Source organism: Pocillopora verrucosa, chromosome 8, assembly GCF_036669915.1.
Source record: "Pocillopora verrucosa isolate sample1 chromosome 8, ASM3666991v2, whole genome shotgun sequence".
NCBI classification, from domain to species: Eukaryota; Metazoa; Cnidaria; class Anthozoa; order Scleractinia; family Pocilloporidae; genus Pocillopora; species Pocillopora verrucosa.
Window position 1 is genome coordinate 10,289,684 of NC_089319.1, and position 18,361 is coordinate 10,308,044.

At 39.1% G+C, this 18,361-nt stretch overlaps 2 protein-coding genes across 7 annotated transcripts; one reads left to right on the forward strand and one right to left on the reverse strand.

Annotated features, from left to right (window-relative positions):
* Window positions 1–1,479: 1,479 nt before the first annotated feature.
* LOC131779016 (neuroligin-4, X-linked-like) lies at window positions 1,480–4,577 on the reverse strand. Its single transcript, XM_059095534.2, has 2 exons — window positions 3,357–4,577; window positions 1,480–2,675 (listed from the first exon to the last, which is right to left on the reverse strand). The coding sequence occupies exons 1-2, from the start codon at window positions 4,499–4,501 to the stop codon at window positions 2,120–2,122; spliced, it is 1,701 nt and encodes a 566-aa protein (XP_058951517.2). The 5' UTR covers window positions 4,502–4,577; the 3' UTR covers window positions 1,480–2,119.
* Window positions 4,578–8,608: 4,031 nt separating this feature from the next.
* Window positions 8,609–18,315, forward strand: LOC131778935 (ATP-binding cassette sub-family C member 4). Of its 6 annotated transcripts, XM_059095419.2 has the most exons (9): window positions 10,009–10,150; window positions 11,334–11,431; window positions 12,469–13,024; window positions 13,228–13,610; window positions 13,893–15,202; window positions 15,340–15,910; window positions 16,172–16,308; window positions 16,753–17,293; window positions 17,403–17,556. In XM_059095419.2, the coding sequence occupies exons 3-9, from the start codon at window positions 12,494–12,496 to the stop codon at window positions 17,422–17,424; spliced, it is 3,495 nt and encodes a 1,164-aa protein (XP_058951402.2). In that variant the 5' UTR covers window positions 10,009–10,150; window positions 11,334–11,431; window positions 12,469–12,493; the 3' UTR covers window positions 17,425–17,556. The 6 variants fall into 6 exon arrangements, with proteins under 6 accessions (XP_066027128.1, XP_058951402.2, XP_058951398.2 ...); XM_066171031.1 differs by lacking the exon at window positions 10,009–10,150 and adding an exon at window positions 8,609–8,774 and having other exon boundaries at window positions 16,753–18,315; XM_059095415.2 differs by having other exon boundaries at window positions 16,753–18,315.
* Window positions 18,316–18,361: the final 46 nt, after the last annotated feature.

Consider the following 18,361-nt stretch of genomic DNA (forward strand, 5'->3'; position numbering starts at 1 on the left):
GTAAAGTGATAAGTGATCTTAATGGATTTCTTTGGTCCCGATATTTTCTCTACGTTATGAATGAAAGAACAAGTTTTGCATCGTGGGCGAGTGCATTTGAAAGTTCCAGGTTGGTCATTGGTTTGAAATGAACTCCTGACTAAAAAGTTGCCTATGTTTTTGTCACGTTTGAATGAAATAAGTGGGGGTTGCGAAAAGATAGTGCCAGTCTCTGAATCGTTTTGGAGTAATTTAAAATTTTTAAGAATGATAGATTTAACTGCGTGGTTGTGAGGATGAAATGTAAGAGTAAATGGAATGCGGTCAGTGTTTTCCTTCTCAGCCGTTCGTAATGCTGACCGTCGATCAATTTGTTGGGCACCGCTTGAACAACAGAAACAGGATAGCCACGTTTATCGAAAAACTGGCACACTGCCTCTGATTTTTCGGAAAAATCAGAGCCGTCAATACATAAACGACGAAGTCTGAGAAACTGTGAAAAACGGTATGGAGTTCTTGACGTGTGATGGATGTGAAGATGAATGCAACAAGTAACTACGTGAATCTGTAGGTTTATAGTAAACACTAGTGCATAAACCGTTGCCTTCAATTCAAATTTTGATGTCTAGAAAAGCCAAAGAAGTGTCGGAAATTTCCCAGGTATATTTAAGAGCCGGATGAAAGGAATTGACGGTTATAAATTGAGTTATAAATTGAGGAATTTCACCCTCAAAGATTAGTCTACAAAAGTTCACCTGGAATCACGTTTAAACGACAAGAAAGATGCGGTAAGTAAATTCAAACAAGTTATTCAAGGTTATGAGAATTTTCCCCCGGCCGATTGGCAATGAAATGGCGTGTAATCTTGTTTGCTTCTGTTGTTTGTTTGTTTGTTGTTTTCCCTTGCCTTACAAATGGTTACTTCGATGAGTTTGATTTCAGGGGAATTTCCGGTCTTATGTTTGCTAGGCATGCGGTAATGTTCATATCCTTCCTTGAATCACTGCGATTCCATTAATTTCTTTGGTGATGTTCAAAGACTGACTGAAAATTACTTTAAAATATCATCAAACTTCCCAAACATTATATATCAGTAAATATAGTTGTAAATAAGTTAAGTGGTTGGAAGTGAATCATTTCGTCATACATGTTTAAATGTTTAGGAAAAGAATTAAGGATTTAAATTGTTGAGACCGTCATAGAAGTGCTACCAAGAAGGAAAGGTCCTATGATTTCATACATTGTGTAGCCAAGCTGTGGAAGGGCAATCCCTAGCGCAGGCAACATCCTCCTACGACTGAGAAAACTTCAGTTCCTTCCAAAAAAAAAGCTGCGCTGCATATGTGCACAACGTAAATGAATGACGTTAACTACCGCTCCAAATGGCACAAGACCAAGTCTGATTTCAACCCAATGCTAATTTTACACTGAAAACTGAGAAGCTATCACCCTCTTTCCTTTAGTAATAAGGGAAATATGGAGGACACTGTTCGTGTTTGCATACACCCATTTAAAATATCAGTTTCTCGATCGCGCCATGACATCGTTAAAAGGAACAATCATGTGTTGTACGTAAAATTTAAGAGAATGGAATTTGTATAATGAGGTCTGTTATGGCCTCTCAAAATTCAGAAGCAGCTTTCACTCATCGGTAGTAACTCTTTGTGGTAATACAGCGCATTTCCGAATAAGAAAAAAACCCATCTTTTTTTTTATTGCAACTCAATAAGAAATTGTTACGAGAAAATCAAACAAACACTTTTTTTGGTTACATCAGTGATAGGTTCATCCAGTAAAATTTGTCAAAATTAAGCCCAAAATTCATTTTTTATTTGACAAAGTGTAAAAGTTTCCCGGTAGTTGCGTCTTGAAATATGGTCAATTTGAAGGATTAGTTTGGATTGTACTGAATTAAAATTTTCATTAATTTCTTCTTCAAATTTGCCTTCTCGTGCTTTTAGGACTATCATTCTCCCACATGACGAATTTTACGTTCCGTTCGCTATCTTTAGACGAAACTTTTGTAAAAATAAGCTCTCGCGGACCTTGCAAAATCTTCTTTAAAACAGCGCCATCAAAAACACAGCGAATGCATTGAGAACAAACTTTCCCATGGCAGAGGCAGTGCAAGCATCTCTAATTATACCACTGTCTCTTTTTCAAACTGGACTTCCATAAGCTTTGGATAATAATCGTTCCAGAACGACATCCGGCGAGGAGCAAATGAAGTCGTCATCTCGGATTTTTTATCCACCCGGAGATAGGCCCTGTGACTGGAGTTGTACCTCTCAAACGTAACACCGCTGACTGGCTGGGGCGTTGGATTTCCGAGCTTGGCAAAGTTTGTGTGCAATGTCATGATAAACAAACTGACGTCTTTGTCCGACTGGTCCGGAAACAAATTCGCAAAACGAGGCATAAACGGGTTTCCAAAATCGAAGCCGACATTATCGCCATGTCTTACCCCGTGCCACACCTTGTGAAAGGGGCGTATTCTTTGCTGATAATCAAACATGTACATATAAACATCGGCATAGTTGCTGTGAATGTCGGCAACTGCGTGACTTGGGGCGTAGTAGAAATAGTCACCGATGAGGTCAACAAGCTGGGTTCTTAGTGCGTACTTATCACTTCTGTCGGGCCATGGGGTATACATAAACTGCAATGCATCCCTTATAAGGTCGCCCTTCTGCTCTCTGAGGGAACGAAAGATGTCAATTATTTTCAGTGCCAGTAAAAGCTTATTTAAATCCGAAATGGCTATTCTTTATCTAACTTTAGCGGCATTTACACGAGCTAGTTTTCCTTGGCACGTGCACGATTCGCTTCGACGAAAGGCTAACACTCGAGCTGCAAACAGTATCAATTCAGTTGATAAAATCAAGTTATCTTGTCACATCTCACCGACTCTGCATCACAGTTTTTTTTAGAAACTTACCCTCTTTATTCCAGGAAAGATTGCTTGCTAAATATATTTTAAAAAAATGAAAACTAGACAAAGATACTCTCCGCTGCTTCAGCAAAAACTCTCTCGTAAATATCCGCTGAATACAACAAGCGCAGGTACACATCGAAAGGGCGTTCATGTACATGCACGCGTTGCTTTCGCAAGAGAGAGGTCAAAAGTTGCTTGACGAGGAAAGGTTGTTGAAGCAGATTTATCTTGTCAAAGCCATTAAAGTTTCATGCCGTGTATAATCATGAAACCTTACCTACCATAGAAAAAACACCTTGTAGAAGATTTATCTTCCTTCAAAAGCTCTAAGAAAAAAATTGTGACACCTTTCCACACTTGCGATTTTACTTCAGGAATTTGTCTAAGTCTGTAAGCTCTCGTGAAAAAAATAATGGCAGTTATAGCTGATAGCTAAACTTACCTGATATTTCGCGCATACGCGAACTTTGTTAGAAATTCCCTAAAGAAAGATGGACTCACTCCGTTGTCTACACTTTCCACCATCCCATAAGACCGATTTGCAATAAATGCCATGTCAGCTCCACCCTCCCCACTGGTAAAAACAATCATTAACTTGGCTTTCTTAAACTCTCCTTTATTTCGAAGACTTCGGGGGGTGTCATGAAGAAAGTTTTTATCCACAACTGGGGCCCAGCGCCGATAATCCTGAAATTTAAACGGTATTTTATTGGAGGCGTCTTGTATCTCTTTTGCCTCTTTCTGACGAATGCAGGCCATCATTTTGCTGTGGTCGCTCGTTGGACAATTCAGGTTTTCAGCAAGCTTATTGGCAAAGTGGAGACCAAAGGAAGTCGGCTGAATTGCAAAGGGACTCAAATCCACTCCGCTCTCTGCAATGGCTTGTTGGAAGAGGCCGTTAGAAACTGGGGACAATAGATGGAGGCTTACACTTGTTCCACCAGCGCTAAATCCAAAGATAGTCACCTTACCGGAGTCCCCGCCAAAATTTTTTATGTTTCCTTTGACCCACTGAAGTGCCGCCACTTGATCCAACATTCCATAATTCCCAGGGGCAGTGGAATCCCCGGTCGTCAAAAAGCCAAATGCACCGAGACGGTATTGGATTACAACTACTACCACGCCGTGCAAAGCTAAATAATCGCCGCGATATGTTATTGCACTTCCATATTGATAAGCTCCTCCGTGAATGTAAACCATCACGGGTAGAAGCTGGCTTACGTTCGGGGTGTAGACATCGAGATATAAACAATCTTCGTCGTACGAAAAATTTTGAGTAAACATCCGCACATAAAATTCAGAGATCTTATTTTGGATGCAAATATTGCCGTGCTGTTTAGCTTGACGAACATTTGGTTTCCATGAAGCTGGCTCTTTAGGTGGTTTCATTCTTAGGTCCCCAACTGGTGGAGCGGCGAAAGGTATTCCAAGGAATTTGCTAACTGACTTGTATATGAAAGAAGAATTCGGGTACGATTCCTCAAGCCCTTCCACCTCTCCATAGCTTGTGGATACCCTTATGGGCGTGACTAATGGCAGCAAAACGTAGAAAAGTGATAATAGTAGTGACAGCTTTTTGGAAATCATTGTGCCTTAGTTTGAGTGAGCCACTTTTCCTTCGGCTTCACTCGAATTCTCTTCACACGATGGAACCTGACGTGGGTTGCTGGTTCACAGTGAATGTTTGACGATATCAGTGTCATCTGATAACGTAGTAATATTGCAATAGTTTGAAATAGCTAGTATTTAAAATTATCTATGACGTCAATTAATGTCTTTATTTTCGTGTGGCTTTCTGGAAACTGAAGCTTAATCCAAAAGGAATCGAAGCCCAGGGCGAATTTGACTGAGAAACTTTGTTTTTCAAGCACTGCAAAATTCTACAGATCTGAAAGGATGGATGTCTTTTCAAGGGCTTCTCCTGATATTTTAATTTTGCACACTGATCATGCATGTTGTGAATATTTGCGTGATACGGCCATATCAATATCTCTCATGGTGCGGTCTGAGCCTTTAAAGCCAATCACATGTCGCCTATTGCAATTGACTTTATTGGCGATAAAGACTATCTTACCTCCTTCAAAAAATTCACAGCCTTTGGGCATAAAACACACTTCTCTGACAACAAGTACGTGACAAACCTTACACCACGCATTGAAACTATCTGGTCTGATATCTGGTCTGCAACTTGTTGTCTGTCTCTGTCTCCGTGCACTGTCCTTTCTGTCATATTTTCAGTTATTTATAAGTATTATTAAAAAAAAAGAAAAAGAAAAAGAAAAAATGAAAACACCTAAGTTGTAGCTAAGGTAAGGAATTTGTAGATGCGTGAATATTTTCTGATACATTTTGGCGGGAAGCAATCCCAGATCCTCGAATGAACTCGCTTTTTATTGGCCAATCAATAAATGAATGTAAATTAAATTGAATTGATGTCTTTATTTTCGTGTAGCTTTCTGGAAACTGAAGCTTAATCCAAAAGGAATCAAAGCCCAGGGCGAATTTAACTAAGAAAGTTTGTTTTTTAAGCACTGTAAAATTCTACAGATCTTTAGGGATGGATGTCTTTTAAAGGGCTTTCCCTGATATTTTAAATTTACACACTGATCATGTTGTGAATATTTGCGTGATACGGCCATATCGGTACCTCTCATGGTGCGGTCTAAGCCTTGAAAAGCCAATTACATGTCGCTTATTGAGCGGAAAACGACAACTGTGTCATGCCTGTCACATGTTTTGACATATAACCGTGACAAGCCATTATTGACTCTAACCTTTTTAGCTGTCTCGAAGTTTCCCGCAACAAGTAGTGAGGGTATAAGAATTGAGGCAGGCATTTTCAAGATCATCCGGATAGAAGGTAAATACGATTTGGGTAAAATCTCGTCTACACAAAGAATAAAACAGGTGCTTTCAGAATCGCCTCAACCTTTTTATCATGAAGGCGTTCAGGAGCATCTTAAAGACACCCAATAGTAAATAAATGCTCTGATAGCGACAAATATGAAGGATATGAGCACTAGATAGCCAAAGATGATGAAGTTTGTGTCATCTCTCTATTCTTTCGGAGTTTTTTTTTCGTTAAAAACGTGAGCCATACATCAGGTAAAACTATCATGGCAATGAAAAAATGAGAAAAAGTCATACATATTCAGAGGAGATATCGTTTGCGCAAGATACAGATGGAGACGGAAAAGCTTAAGATTTGCGGAGATAACACAAGAATTATGTCACAGGATTTTAGAAGGACATAAATTGAAAAATCCCGTCAACTCCGAAGCAATAAAGATGTGATAATCAGTAGCGTAATTTGAAATAGATGAGTACGAAGGGTTTTATTTCAACTTGATAAGATACTGAGAGTATTCCTTTCCCAGCTTTCAAAACAATACATGAAGATAATTCGTAACAGTCTAGTTTTTAATGAAAAGTAGAAAAACAACCAACTTGTAAATCGTTAATCTAGTTACGCACAGGATTCTTGATTATCAGATTCTGGTCCAGCTTTCGAACTAAATGTTAAATTTACAAAGAAAATCGCCAAAATGTACAACGAACTACAACCGAGACGAGGACATACCCTTGGAAACTGACCAATGGTCCAACGCACCTTGATTGAAGAGACGCAAACAGGTAGATCTGAAAATCGCACAAGGGTATGATCCATTCCTGAAGTAGTCCCAGTAAACCTTGAAAGTCACTCCTCCAATCGCACGGTCCTCGTCTGATATTTCAAGTTTCTTTGTTTGATTTTTTATAGGCATCACTCTATCTTCATCTGATTGATCTTCATTCTCTGAAACAGATCTCAGTTCTGACTTGCTGCCCATGTAAGAGTGTTCAAACTTGAATCAAGAATTGCGCTTACAATCCCCTTTTTCTGAAGCTCAGAAAAACTTCTTTCCTCCAACATACTACCTTTGCACAGCACAAATGACTTTATTAGCCCCATGGAAGTGTTCTTTTTGGTGGGACACCAGAAATCACGTTTTTTTGCTCAAAAAGCCCTTTATACATATCTTTTTGCAAAGATACATTGAACAACTTTCTTGTCCATGGCACTTAGCAAGGTTAAGTTTACTGATCGTTACCCCCACTGGTACACACGTAGGGTCAAAGAGGCTATCCATATAAGACTTCATCCCAACAACATCAATAGGGATAGCGGAATCGACTTTCCCGAAGCTTGGATGCCCACAGTCAAACAACACAACAGCCGATTTATGAGGACCTATGAGGGAACACCATCTAACGACCGGAATAATAATGAGGATTGAAATGCATCAGTAACAGCGTACCAACGTACTACAAATAGCGACACGAAAACAATCGACCTCATCGCCTGGTGAAGACTGGCAGTATTGCAGTCGAAACGTCGCAATCTACATCATAAATGACTATCACGAGACAAACGAACAAAGTTCCTATCTTATACCACGATGAACAATAAGCACATATTACATTATATAATTATTACATTGTTGCAATCATGAAACCATTACAAAAATCCAATAAGGTACTTTCTCCGTCCACTGAACATCATTTGACAAGTCGTCAATTACACGCCTTGCTTAAAAAGAAAAAAATGGGGTTAATTGGAGATAAAGATGATTAATGTATACCACACCCCATATATAAGAGCCCACTTATAGACAAGGCATGCAGAGCAGCTGACTTCTTCTTAGCCAAGTGCTAAGAAGAGAATATTGCGCCCTTACACCCTACCCAACCCTACCCTGACCCGTCCCAAGTCCTATTCAGTGTGGGGGCAAATAATACAACAAGGATTGGGGCGCGAAGCGCAATGGAAAGGGAAACAGCGAGAGAGCTCTTCCTCTTTCCATCATCTTTTCTTCTCCACTTTGGCGCCGCGTAGATTTGGACAGCTACGCCAACTGTGCTCACTTTTTTGCACACGAGGCCTTTTTACTGTTGCTCAACCTTTAATTCAGCTACCAAGCTTTCGACTTTGCCGATCCTAGCAGTATGCAGAATGCTTTTTACAAATGAACCTGACAACCTAATTTACTGTACAGTATAGGAACGGATTATTCTAGGTTTGACGTCCGACTTCTCGCAGGAGTCTCATTATTCTTAATTGTAGTTCGCTGGAACCTTCCTTTGGATATTCCATAATTTGTTGTGGCTTTTGGGATAGCATAAGTCATTTTACAGGGGAACATAGTGTTAGAACTATCTGTGTTTCTAACAGGATCAAAAAAGGGATAAAAAACCAAGGATAAAAGTTGGTTGTGAAAATTACACATAAACACTGCAAGTTGAAGGGTTATTACATCGGACAGCTTCTCAACATTCAAGTCTTTAGATAAAGGACTTGACAGTTCAGTAAAGCTGGAGAAGGTAATTAGCCTTATAACTTTCGTATGTAAATTAAGTAAAGGTTGCAAAGTTGATTGATATGCGTTACCCCAAGCAATTGCACAATAATTTAAGTATCGGGCTCTACTTAACAAATAGAGAAGCCTTGACTGTGCTCTGTTCTGTTGTAAAGCACGCAGAAAGCGGCTAGAACACGAAAGAAGTGTAGGGGTCGAGTGTTTCTCCCTACTTCTTGACCTCCAAAAGTGTTAAATTCGGAATTTAACACTTTTGCCTAAAGTTTTTTAGTTTCTAATACAGGATCTGAAAGTGAAATGTTCAGTGAAATTCGGCCCAATCGTGGCTCACAAAAATACGTAAGTTATTTCACATTACAAGTAGAAAACAAACTGTTCAAGGCGAGTGTATTATGAATGAACAACAGCCGAATTCACTAAGACAAAAAGATCGCTCGGAATGACAGCGCCGTAAAACTCGGTTGCAGTGACTGATCTGGCCTTCCACTCAACGCATCGGAAAGGTAATCAGGACAAGCTCTTATTTTTTCACTCGAAGGGTAGTCGATTTAGTTCCTGAGGCTTGCTCCACTGCGATGACCGAAGATCGCCATGATTAGCTAGCCGCGATAGACCTTAGGTCGTTCTGACACCGTCATGATTAGTATGAATTTTAACAATTATGCCAGGTTATATTTTTCATAATTCCTGTTTTTTTTCTATTTGAAATCGAAACTTTATATACTATACAAGTGTTAGCTGTGTTTGATTTTTATTACCGTACGTAAACTCGCAATCTAACTGAGCGTGAAAACCGTTAAAAAAACTCGGACTGTCTATCTTGTTTTATCTTTGAGGATTTTTGTTTCTGCTCACGTTACAGTAACGTAAATTACTGCGCCTGGCATTTTTGCAAGCCTTTGCTTGCTTGTTCCGAAATTTCACTTTTATTAACGAAAGAAAAGCTAGAAAGAAGTCCCGGAAAATGTCGGACATAGTACGATTTGGCAGATGGCGTGACAGCTTTAGCTCAGTACTATGCTCTATACTCTCATAGAGCACGCTCTTTCAACCAATGACAGTAAATGTTATATCCGAGCTTTATTATAATATAGAATAATACAGGCTCAATTAAGTTTTTGTGTTAAGGAAATATAAGCGAAGCTTAAAGAGAATGTCAATACCTCTTTTGATAGGCCATATAGTTAATGGGACTCTTCCATCTAATATTTGAGTCTATAAAATTCAACTTATCAAATGGAAATTCTTGGGTCAATGATTGATTATTCATAAATAACATAACCTTTCTGAGAATTCGTTCTTAATCTGGGTGAGCAGATTGCCTAGTATGGACTTGTGCTTTCGGAATTTCAACGATTTACATCATCGCAGATAGGTGGGAAATATCATATTTCCTTAGGTAAGGTAAATAATCCTTCTTAAATACACATAGTAAAATACGATGTCTATTTGAGACCTTTCCGCATAGTTTGAATCAAGTTGAAAATATCCACAAGGCGAGACAAAGGTGTTACAAATGTGTGACATTTTTCAGACGGTACATTTACAAGTCGGTGATGTGTGTGGGGTCCATAGATTGAGTATTTCTTTCCCCGGATGATAGTCGGACTTCAGAAATTGCGTGACACAAGTACCCCCAAAACGAAGTCCACCAATCATAATTAACACTGGCAGATGTTAAAACCATTAAAAAAAATTCAAACTTAAGGGTCTCCAACCGTTATATTTATGGAAAAATTAATTGTGCGTTTAAGTGTCGGCCTGTCTTTTGCAAATGAGACGTAAATAATTGTCTTTGCCGTTTTGCGGATCTCTCTTTCTTCGTTTGGTTTATACCATCATGTCCAAGTGTCTGTAGAGGAGATAGTTACCAGCTAAGGTGAGCTTAATACATATTGCTCCGTAAACAGGCGGACGCTCTACCTGTTCGTCGTTAACACTTGTAGAAATACGCACTGTGAAGCGAGCCATTCGATTCCTAATCCAGCTTTTCTCGTCAGTAACAACAGCAGCAGCTATTTTAAGGAACTGATACAATTGCTTTGGTTGCATATTCGACAGATCTGTTATTCTCAAAGTAAAAATCTTCTGACCAATTTTTTTCGGCATCCATTATGAAATTGATTTCAACCGCATTTCTGTGGAGGAAATATCTGAGGGATGACACCAAAATTCAGGCAACATCCCCACGATCTGAGATCATCAGAAAGCAGTAACTATAGTCTGAGATTTATAATTGTTAGGAATTTTCTTTAAACGTAAATATGAAGTTAAGGAGTTCAATTTTTTCGGCCACCAACTGATGGCAAACCTTCATTCTTCCGCTTACACAAGACCCGAGCGGATAAAAGTATTTCATTGTAAGGACGCTCTGATATTTCCTTTACTGCGGTGAGATACAAACATTGAGATACTTTAGATATTTTTAGTCATTTATGATTATGTCCTTGACCGGAAACCGCTATGAATTTTTTAACATATCTCCTAATTCTTTACAAAGCTAGATGTCGACAAAAAAAAGTTACTCGGTCTTTTGGTGATCTGTAATCAAAAGCTGTTTACGCTCCTTGGCCATTGACCGTAAAATGTTTGTCGTTATGAATTGATTGAATATTCCATCTTTTAAGACTGTTTAACCGGCGCGATATTTGTAGATCTTACTATCTTAATCTCTCAGAATATGACCTCATCAATGTTTATTGGCTTTATTATGCAGCACATTTTTTTAACACCTTGAAAAGAAAATTGTTTTGAAATCGGTTTTCAACCGTTATCCTTAATTCAAATTTTCAAAAGTTGAAGTGACCTGAGGTCATCTTGTGGTGGATGTATTTACTCACGTGCTCTATCTTTATCTCAGCACAAAGGTCTGAGATGCGAACTGTCTCAACACATAGGCTTTTTTTTTCCGGGTTCACTGTGAGGTCCCGTAAAACCACAGATCTTGCGCCTATTCCGGTCCAAGAGTGTCGTAAATTCAAACGATGTGCTTTGGAGGCACGGTTACTTACTTGATTACGGAATTTTTTTTTCTTCAACATTTACCTGATCGCTGTGTGTAGTGGCGGTGCACTTAGCTGATGACGTGACTGGAGTACTTCAATTAGAGGGGTTCCAAACGAGTAACTTTTGTTAAGTAGCCGCCGCTTTCCGGACTTAGGTAAGCAAGAAAAAGCAGTGGTGGCTTAGTCACATGCACTCCTTTTTAGATGTTAAATGTTCTCGTAAAGTCAACACTTAACCTTGTTTAAAATGCGTGACTCTTCGAGAGAAATTTGTTTAAAGGGGCCAGTTTGAATAAGAGCATTTCGCGCTGCTTATAATAAATGCTTTGAAATCAACGCACATGACGTCGTTCCCTTTTTTTCTGTGAATGCACAATCACAGAAAGGTTTATTTCGTGATTTAAAATTTAAAAGCTGCTTTTGACTTATCACTGATTCGTCGAGCCAATCCAGTTATTTCTATAAGACAACGAAACGAACTATTTCTTTGGTAAATCTGTGGGGCATGTAAATATAAAACCCGTGCACCGACATAGGTAAATCAGTTCTTATGAATCCTTTCTTTTGGTGGTTATGATAGTTAAGTGATCAGTTCCAAAAGTGAATTAGTTAGAGAACGTCTTACACAGTCTAGGAAGAGGAAAAAATTCTGTGGCCTATTATGAAACGCTTGTTATAGTCGTGTGTCTCTGCCGGAGGGTTATTTGAAGAAGTGACCTTTAAAGAGGGCAAAGGAAAATTGAAAGCTTTTGTCAGAAGTCGATTAAAAATAGGATCTCACGACGCAAATAAACATTCGATGTCGCCATTAAAACAAAGAGATATAGCAGAACACAGCGATCAGTCGTCAGGAATGCCAAAAGGAATTAAATGTTTGTAGAGATCTGTAAAGTTACAAAAAGGGAAACCTCGAGATTTCTCGTAGACACTGCCGATTTGAGAACGAGTATCCTGCTGATTTACCATTTTGTATTGAGCTTTATCAAAAAAGTTATAAGATTCTTGAGCAGTGTGACCAACCGGCTTTTGAGGTTGTTGGTACCTTCTGACCAACAACTTGGTTCTGTCAGTTTGGAAGAGCGTCCTTTAATCATTACATCGTTTGCATATGCGCGGACGTTTGATCGCTGTTTTAGTAGATACCATTCTGTTGTTGAAATTGATAATTTTTTTCTTTTGATGATGCGTGTAGGCGCTTGTAATTTGCAGATGTAGAAATGGCTAAAGGGGAATACAAGCCAGTGTACACCAGTGAACAAAAGGAAAATATCAGCTTAGTGTCTCTCCTGTTTTTTCGTTGGATGAACGGTGTCTTCCAGTCAGGTTCTCATGGAACTTTAGAAGAAACCGACTTTGTTCCCCTCTCAAGAGAAAACACAACAGGCTCTTTGACAGATCTTCTGGAATCAAAATGGAATGAAGAGAAAGCCAATTGCAAAGAGAATGGGAAAAGGCCAAAACTTTGGAGAAGCATCTTGAAGATGGTGTCTTTCAAAGATACATTCATCATAGTAATTGATCATTCAATGTACACAGTCTGGCGCCTTATTAAGCCTTTGTTTCTCGGTTATCTTATTTTCTCATTGATGTCAGCTGAACCACAGAAAAATCTATCTCTGTACGGTTGTGTGTTGGCTATGTGCATCTGTGCGATGATTGGGGGACTCAGTGTTCATTACTCTTCCTACAAATGTGATACTCTTGGTATTGGAATGAGCAGCGCTCTGAAAGGTCTCATATACCGAAAGGTAAACCTTTTCTAAATGAATTTTTTTTAATTTTCAAGAATTTCCAAAAGAGTCGTGGCAGTGGTAATATACACAAAAGAACCTAACATGTCAAATGTAAATGCAAGTCGTCACGATTATATCAGTTAATTACAAGCAATTAGAGGAAAACATCACGAACATAATTAATAATCTACTCAAGCATGAATTTTCCTCCTTTGCAGACACTACTACTCGGCAAACAGGAATTACTGAGATTTTCAACAGGCCGCGTGATTGACCTAGTATCTAACGATGTTCAGCGACTGGAAGGAGAAACTGTCAAATTCTTGTACTTTATGGTATTAGATTTCTTTCTAGTCGGAGGTGCAACAGTATTACTTGTGTATTTCATTGGTTGGCAGACTCTTCTTGGTGTTGTTGTCCTGTGTTTGCTCGTACCATATTTTGGGATGTTGTCCTATGTCAGTGCTGCACTGCGCTTGCGTACAGCAGCTGTTTCTGATCAGCGTATTTCCTTGATGAACCAGGTGGTTTCTGGGATTCGCGCCATAAAAACGCACGCATGGGAGGATGAGTACCAGGACATGATAAGGCACCTTCGAAGGTAAATAAGAAATAAATTTTGGTTAATCGTACACAAGTGCCTGAAAGAAAGATTACGCAGAAAAAGGTTTTCACGCGTCCTTACTTTATTCTCTCGGACATGTGTGGACTTGTCAGAGTACTTAGACATCGAGGTAACTATTTTCCTGTTCTCGTTCAACAACGTGAGTCTGATTAATCGAACATACCTTTCTTTCTTGTCAAAATGTGTGAAGTGGTTCATCAAACTATCGACATTTCATTTGCAGAGAAATTAGTTTGTATAATCTGTTTCATTTTTTAGCGAGGAAATGAGTATCATTCGAAAGAAGAGTGCTGTTCTAGCAGGGGTTGCTGCCTTACAGTACACTTCAGTGCCATTGACAGTTCTGGTGGTAGTCATTACAATGGTGCTAACTGGTCGACCAATCACACCTGTTAATCTCTTCATGCTTCTTCCTTATATCAATACACTAATAACAAGTATTTGCTATTACCAAGCCTATGGTTCCCTGGAAACATACGAAGCTTATGCGTCACTTCAAAGAATCGAAGAGTTTCTGCTTTTAGATGAGTTGCACGGGATCTCTGATGGTAACTTGATAAAGGAAACATCGAGATCGAACAGACTCTCAGATAAACAGAGAAAATCGGACAAAGCCTCCACCGTTGACGAGAAAGAACCTGGGAAGGAGTCTCTTCTTGTGTCAGGTCTTTCGTGTTCCCAAAGTGATCAAAGGGAAGAGTTTTCTCTGCAGGATGTAGAATTCACTGCAGCGCCAAAAAGTTTAACAATCATCACAGGACCCGTGGGAAGTGGAAAATCTACTCTTCTGTTAGCTATGGCTGGCGAAATATCAGATATCAGCGGTGATATAACTTTTCAAGGTTCACTTGCATATATTTCCCAAACGCCATGGGTCTTCTCTGGAACCATAAGACAAAACATTTTATTCGGTCTACCTTACGACGAAACCAAATACTCCAAAATTATTGAGGCATGTTCTCTTACAGAAGATTTCCAGATGTTTCCAAACGGTGACCACACAATTGTAGGTGAGCGGGGCGCCGTTTTGAGTGGAGGTCAACGTGCAAGAGTGAGCTTGGCAAGAGCAGTATACATGGACGCAGACCTGTACTTGTTGGATGACCCTCTCAGTGCCGTGGACATAAAAGTTGGACAACACATTTTTGAAAGCTGCTTTCTAGACCCACTAGTCTTGGGTAACAAAACACGAGTATTGTCAACTCATCAAGAGGAACATATGAAAGTTGCTGATGAAGTAATTATATTACAAAAGGGTCGGGTGTTGGAGAAGGGAAGTTACATTGAGCTCCAGAAAAAGGGTAGTCTTGCCACAGTTCTTGATCCGCTACAAATAAAGTCCAACAGAGACAGCGAGTCGGATTTGAGCTCAATTTCGAAGGACAAAGAGAAACCAGATGTCATGGACAAAAGTGCGACAAAAGGAAAACATATCAAGGATCTCGTTATTTCGGAGGAAGATCGCACAATCGGAGAAGTGACTTTAAAGACCTACTGGGAATATTTCAGAAGCGGATTGCACTCGTTAGCAATATTTTCTTTATTTCTTTTATGTGTGATTACTCAAGGTAAGATTCATACTATATACAAAGTGATATAAGAAAGTTGTCGTATTCAATATTCTTGCTTTGATCTCAATGTTTTAAACCTTCTTTCATCTACCGGTTGACCAAATGTTAATTCTTACTTTTTTCTTTTATCATAGGGATGATCGTTGCTCCTGACGTATGGCTGTCATTCTTTTCAAAGAAACGTCTCGAAAATCAGAGGAAGAGCATAAGCTTAATATCGTATAGCAGTCTAGTGATTGGATCCTTCATATTTGCCTTTATCAGAGCATATGGATTTCTCTTGGCATCTTTAAGATGTTCGGAGCGGCTTCATGATGAAATGGTCGCAGCGGTATTAAAGGCGCCAGTTTTGTTCTTTGATTCAAATCCAGTTGGAAGAATTCTCAATCGATTTTCCAAGGATGTTGGCTGCCTGGACGAGTTGTTACCCGACACGTTTCTTCTCTCAGTCCAAGTTTTCCTGCTGCTACTTTCATCCGTTTTGGTACCAATTGTCACAAACCCTTGGGTTCTATTTGTCGTTTGTCCACTGGCTGTAGTCGTTTTTTACATCTCTAGTTATTACCTGAAGACATCACGACAGCTCAAAAGGTTAGAGTCAATATGCCGAAGTCCTGTGTATTCACACATTTCGGAGACCTTGGATGGACTTGAGACAATTCGAACGGGAAGACGACAAAAAGATTTTCAAGAACAGTTTTACAGGTGTGTTATACTTTTTCTGTCAACTATAAAAGAGAGTAGCATGCAGAAGAGGTAAAGCCGTGCACTTAGAGAATGAGAGATAAGTTTTTTAAGCGTTTGGATATAGTCTGCCTTGTAGTTTCTAGAATAAATATATCTAGGACCTCTTATGTCACGGTAATTGTTAGACCTAGAAACACACCATAACCTGCTGTGCAACCTGATTTATAAAAAAAAGCAAACAAAAAAAAAATCACAGTTAACTGAACATTTCTTTCATAGATTTCAAGATGTCCATACTCAGTCGTATATCATGGTGTTGGCCAGTGGAAGATGGCTTTCTGTGCGCATTGAACTTCTTTCTTCCTTATTGACTGGTGTTGTGGCTTTAGCAGCTATTTTAGTTTCCCAAGATGCAGGTAGGTGTGGTCATATCACTAAATGATGGATCATTGTAAAACCATCAACATCAAACCATCAAAAACCCCGATTGAGCTAAACACAGTTTAGCTTTTAATTGAAGAATTATCACCACGAACTTTCGTTCAACAGATGATGTTCTGAGAGAAGTTTCGATTTCAAGGATAAACTTGATTAATGCATCTGATCTTTGATTTTAGAGTTGATTTTTTATTTGTTGAGTCGTTTATGTCAGATATTTTGATACGCTCTTCTTCAAAACTGTTAGAAATGTATGCGCCAAGAAGACACATAGACTTGTTAAAGGATGTCTGATTTTGGTCTCCTTTTTCTAACTTCAGCATTCCATGTTCTAGGGCACTTACATCGGGTTATATTTACAAACTGTTGAGGGTTAAGAAATGAAGTACCAGCTTTTGATGCAGCTTTTTTTTCCGCCGCAGCTTTCGCTGGACTTGCTCTTGTATACGTTATCGAGACTGTGGAACAAGCTCAGTTTGTTGTCAGAAAAACATCGGATGTCGAGAATTCAATGACGTCAGTTGAACGTGTTTTGACATATACGAAACTTGATTGCGAACCTGGGTACAAAGTGCTGCGTCCTCCCCCAGAAAACTGGCCCCTAGAAGGAGGTGTGACATTTGAAAATGTGTCTTTGACATACTATCCAGGGGGACCGCAAGTACTAAGAAACATAAATCTTAAATTAAAAGGAGGGTCCAAGTTTGGCGTTGCAGGAAGAACGGGAGCCGGAAAATCATCCCTGGTGGCAGCTTTTCTGCGCATGCCAGACGCGGATGGGAATGTCATTATTGACGGTGTTCCAATAAAGGAGATCAACCTCCAAGAAGCTCGACGATGTATATCTGTACTTGGCCAAAGTCCAGTTCTTTTCAGTGGATCGCTGAGAAGAAATCTTGATCTGGTGGATCAGTTTCAAGATTTAGAGCTGTGGAAAGCCTTGGAAGATGTCCAACTAAAAGGGTTGGTGGAAAATCTAGAAGGACAGCTGCATCATGAGTTATTAGAACACGGTGCAAATTTTAGCGCCGGAGAACGGCAGTTAATTTGTTTGGCCCGTGTTCTTTTGCAGCAAAAAAAGGTTATCATCTTAGATGAACCCACTGCACACGTGGATCCAGAAACAGAACAAGTAATTTGGAGAGTCGTGCGAGAGAAACTGAAGAACTCTACAGTAATAACTATTGCTCATCGACTGAACACCATTAAAGACTGTGACATGATTTTGGTAATGAAAAATGGCGAGATTGATAGATTCGACAGCTTTGACTCTTTAGTGAGCAGTGAGGATCTCGAAGTACCTTGAAACAACATAGTTAATATACACTTGCTATGTCTAATAGACGGTGCCTATCTTAAATGCAAATCACAAGATGGTTAGTTAGGAAAATGTTTCTTATTCGAAGATTATAGGTACTTAGCGGAATTGTGAAAGCAATATTTCTCTAAATAATAGTTGTTTGCGGACAGTAATGTGACTAACTATCGTACTTATTATACGAGTTTACGTACTGCTTTCAACAGTGACATTTCCGGACAAAAATAGCATCTTTTTTTATCAGTTTTTTACAAAGTAAAAACTCCCTTAATGATAAGTAGCCAGAGTGTAAGGAGCAATGATTTTTCCCAGAATGGCCGGTTAGAATGTTTGCATACTACTCAGATGCACCTCAAGTATTGAAAAAAATTATTTTTCTTTTATAGGCAGGAATTAGACTCAAAGATTCGCAATAAACTTGTGCCAATGTTCTGATTCCTCACTGGTGAAAGCTCTACTAGGGATAGAAGATATAAGAGGCGTTAAAATGATTGATGATTATCTAAAATATGAGATCAACCTTGAGGAAGCTCGACCGTGTGCTTCTGATCATGGTCAAAGTCTTGTCCTTTTTAGTGGCTAAAAAAAATCTTGATTTGATGGAGCAATCACAAGATGTAGATGTTAATCTCTACAGTCATACTCGAAAATAAATCAATTGGCGTGCAGTAAATATAAACAGTTTCGAGATATTTAGTAATTAAGAAATGTAA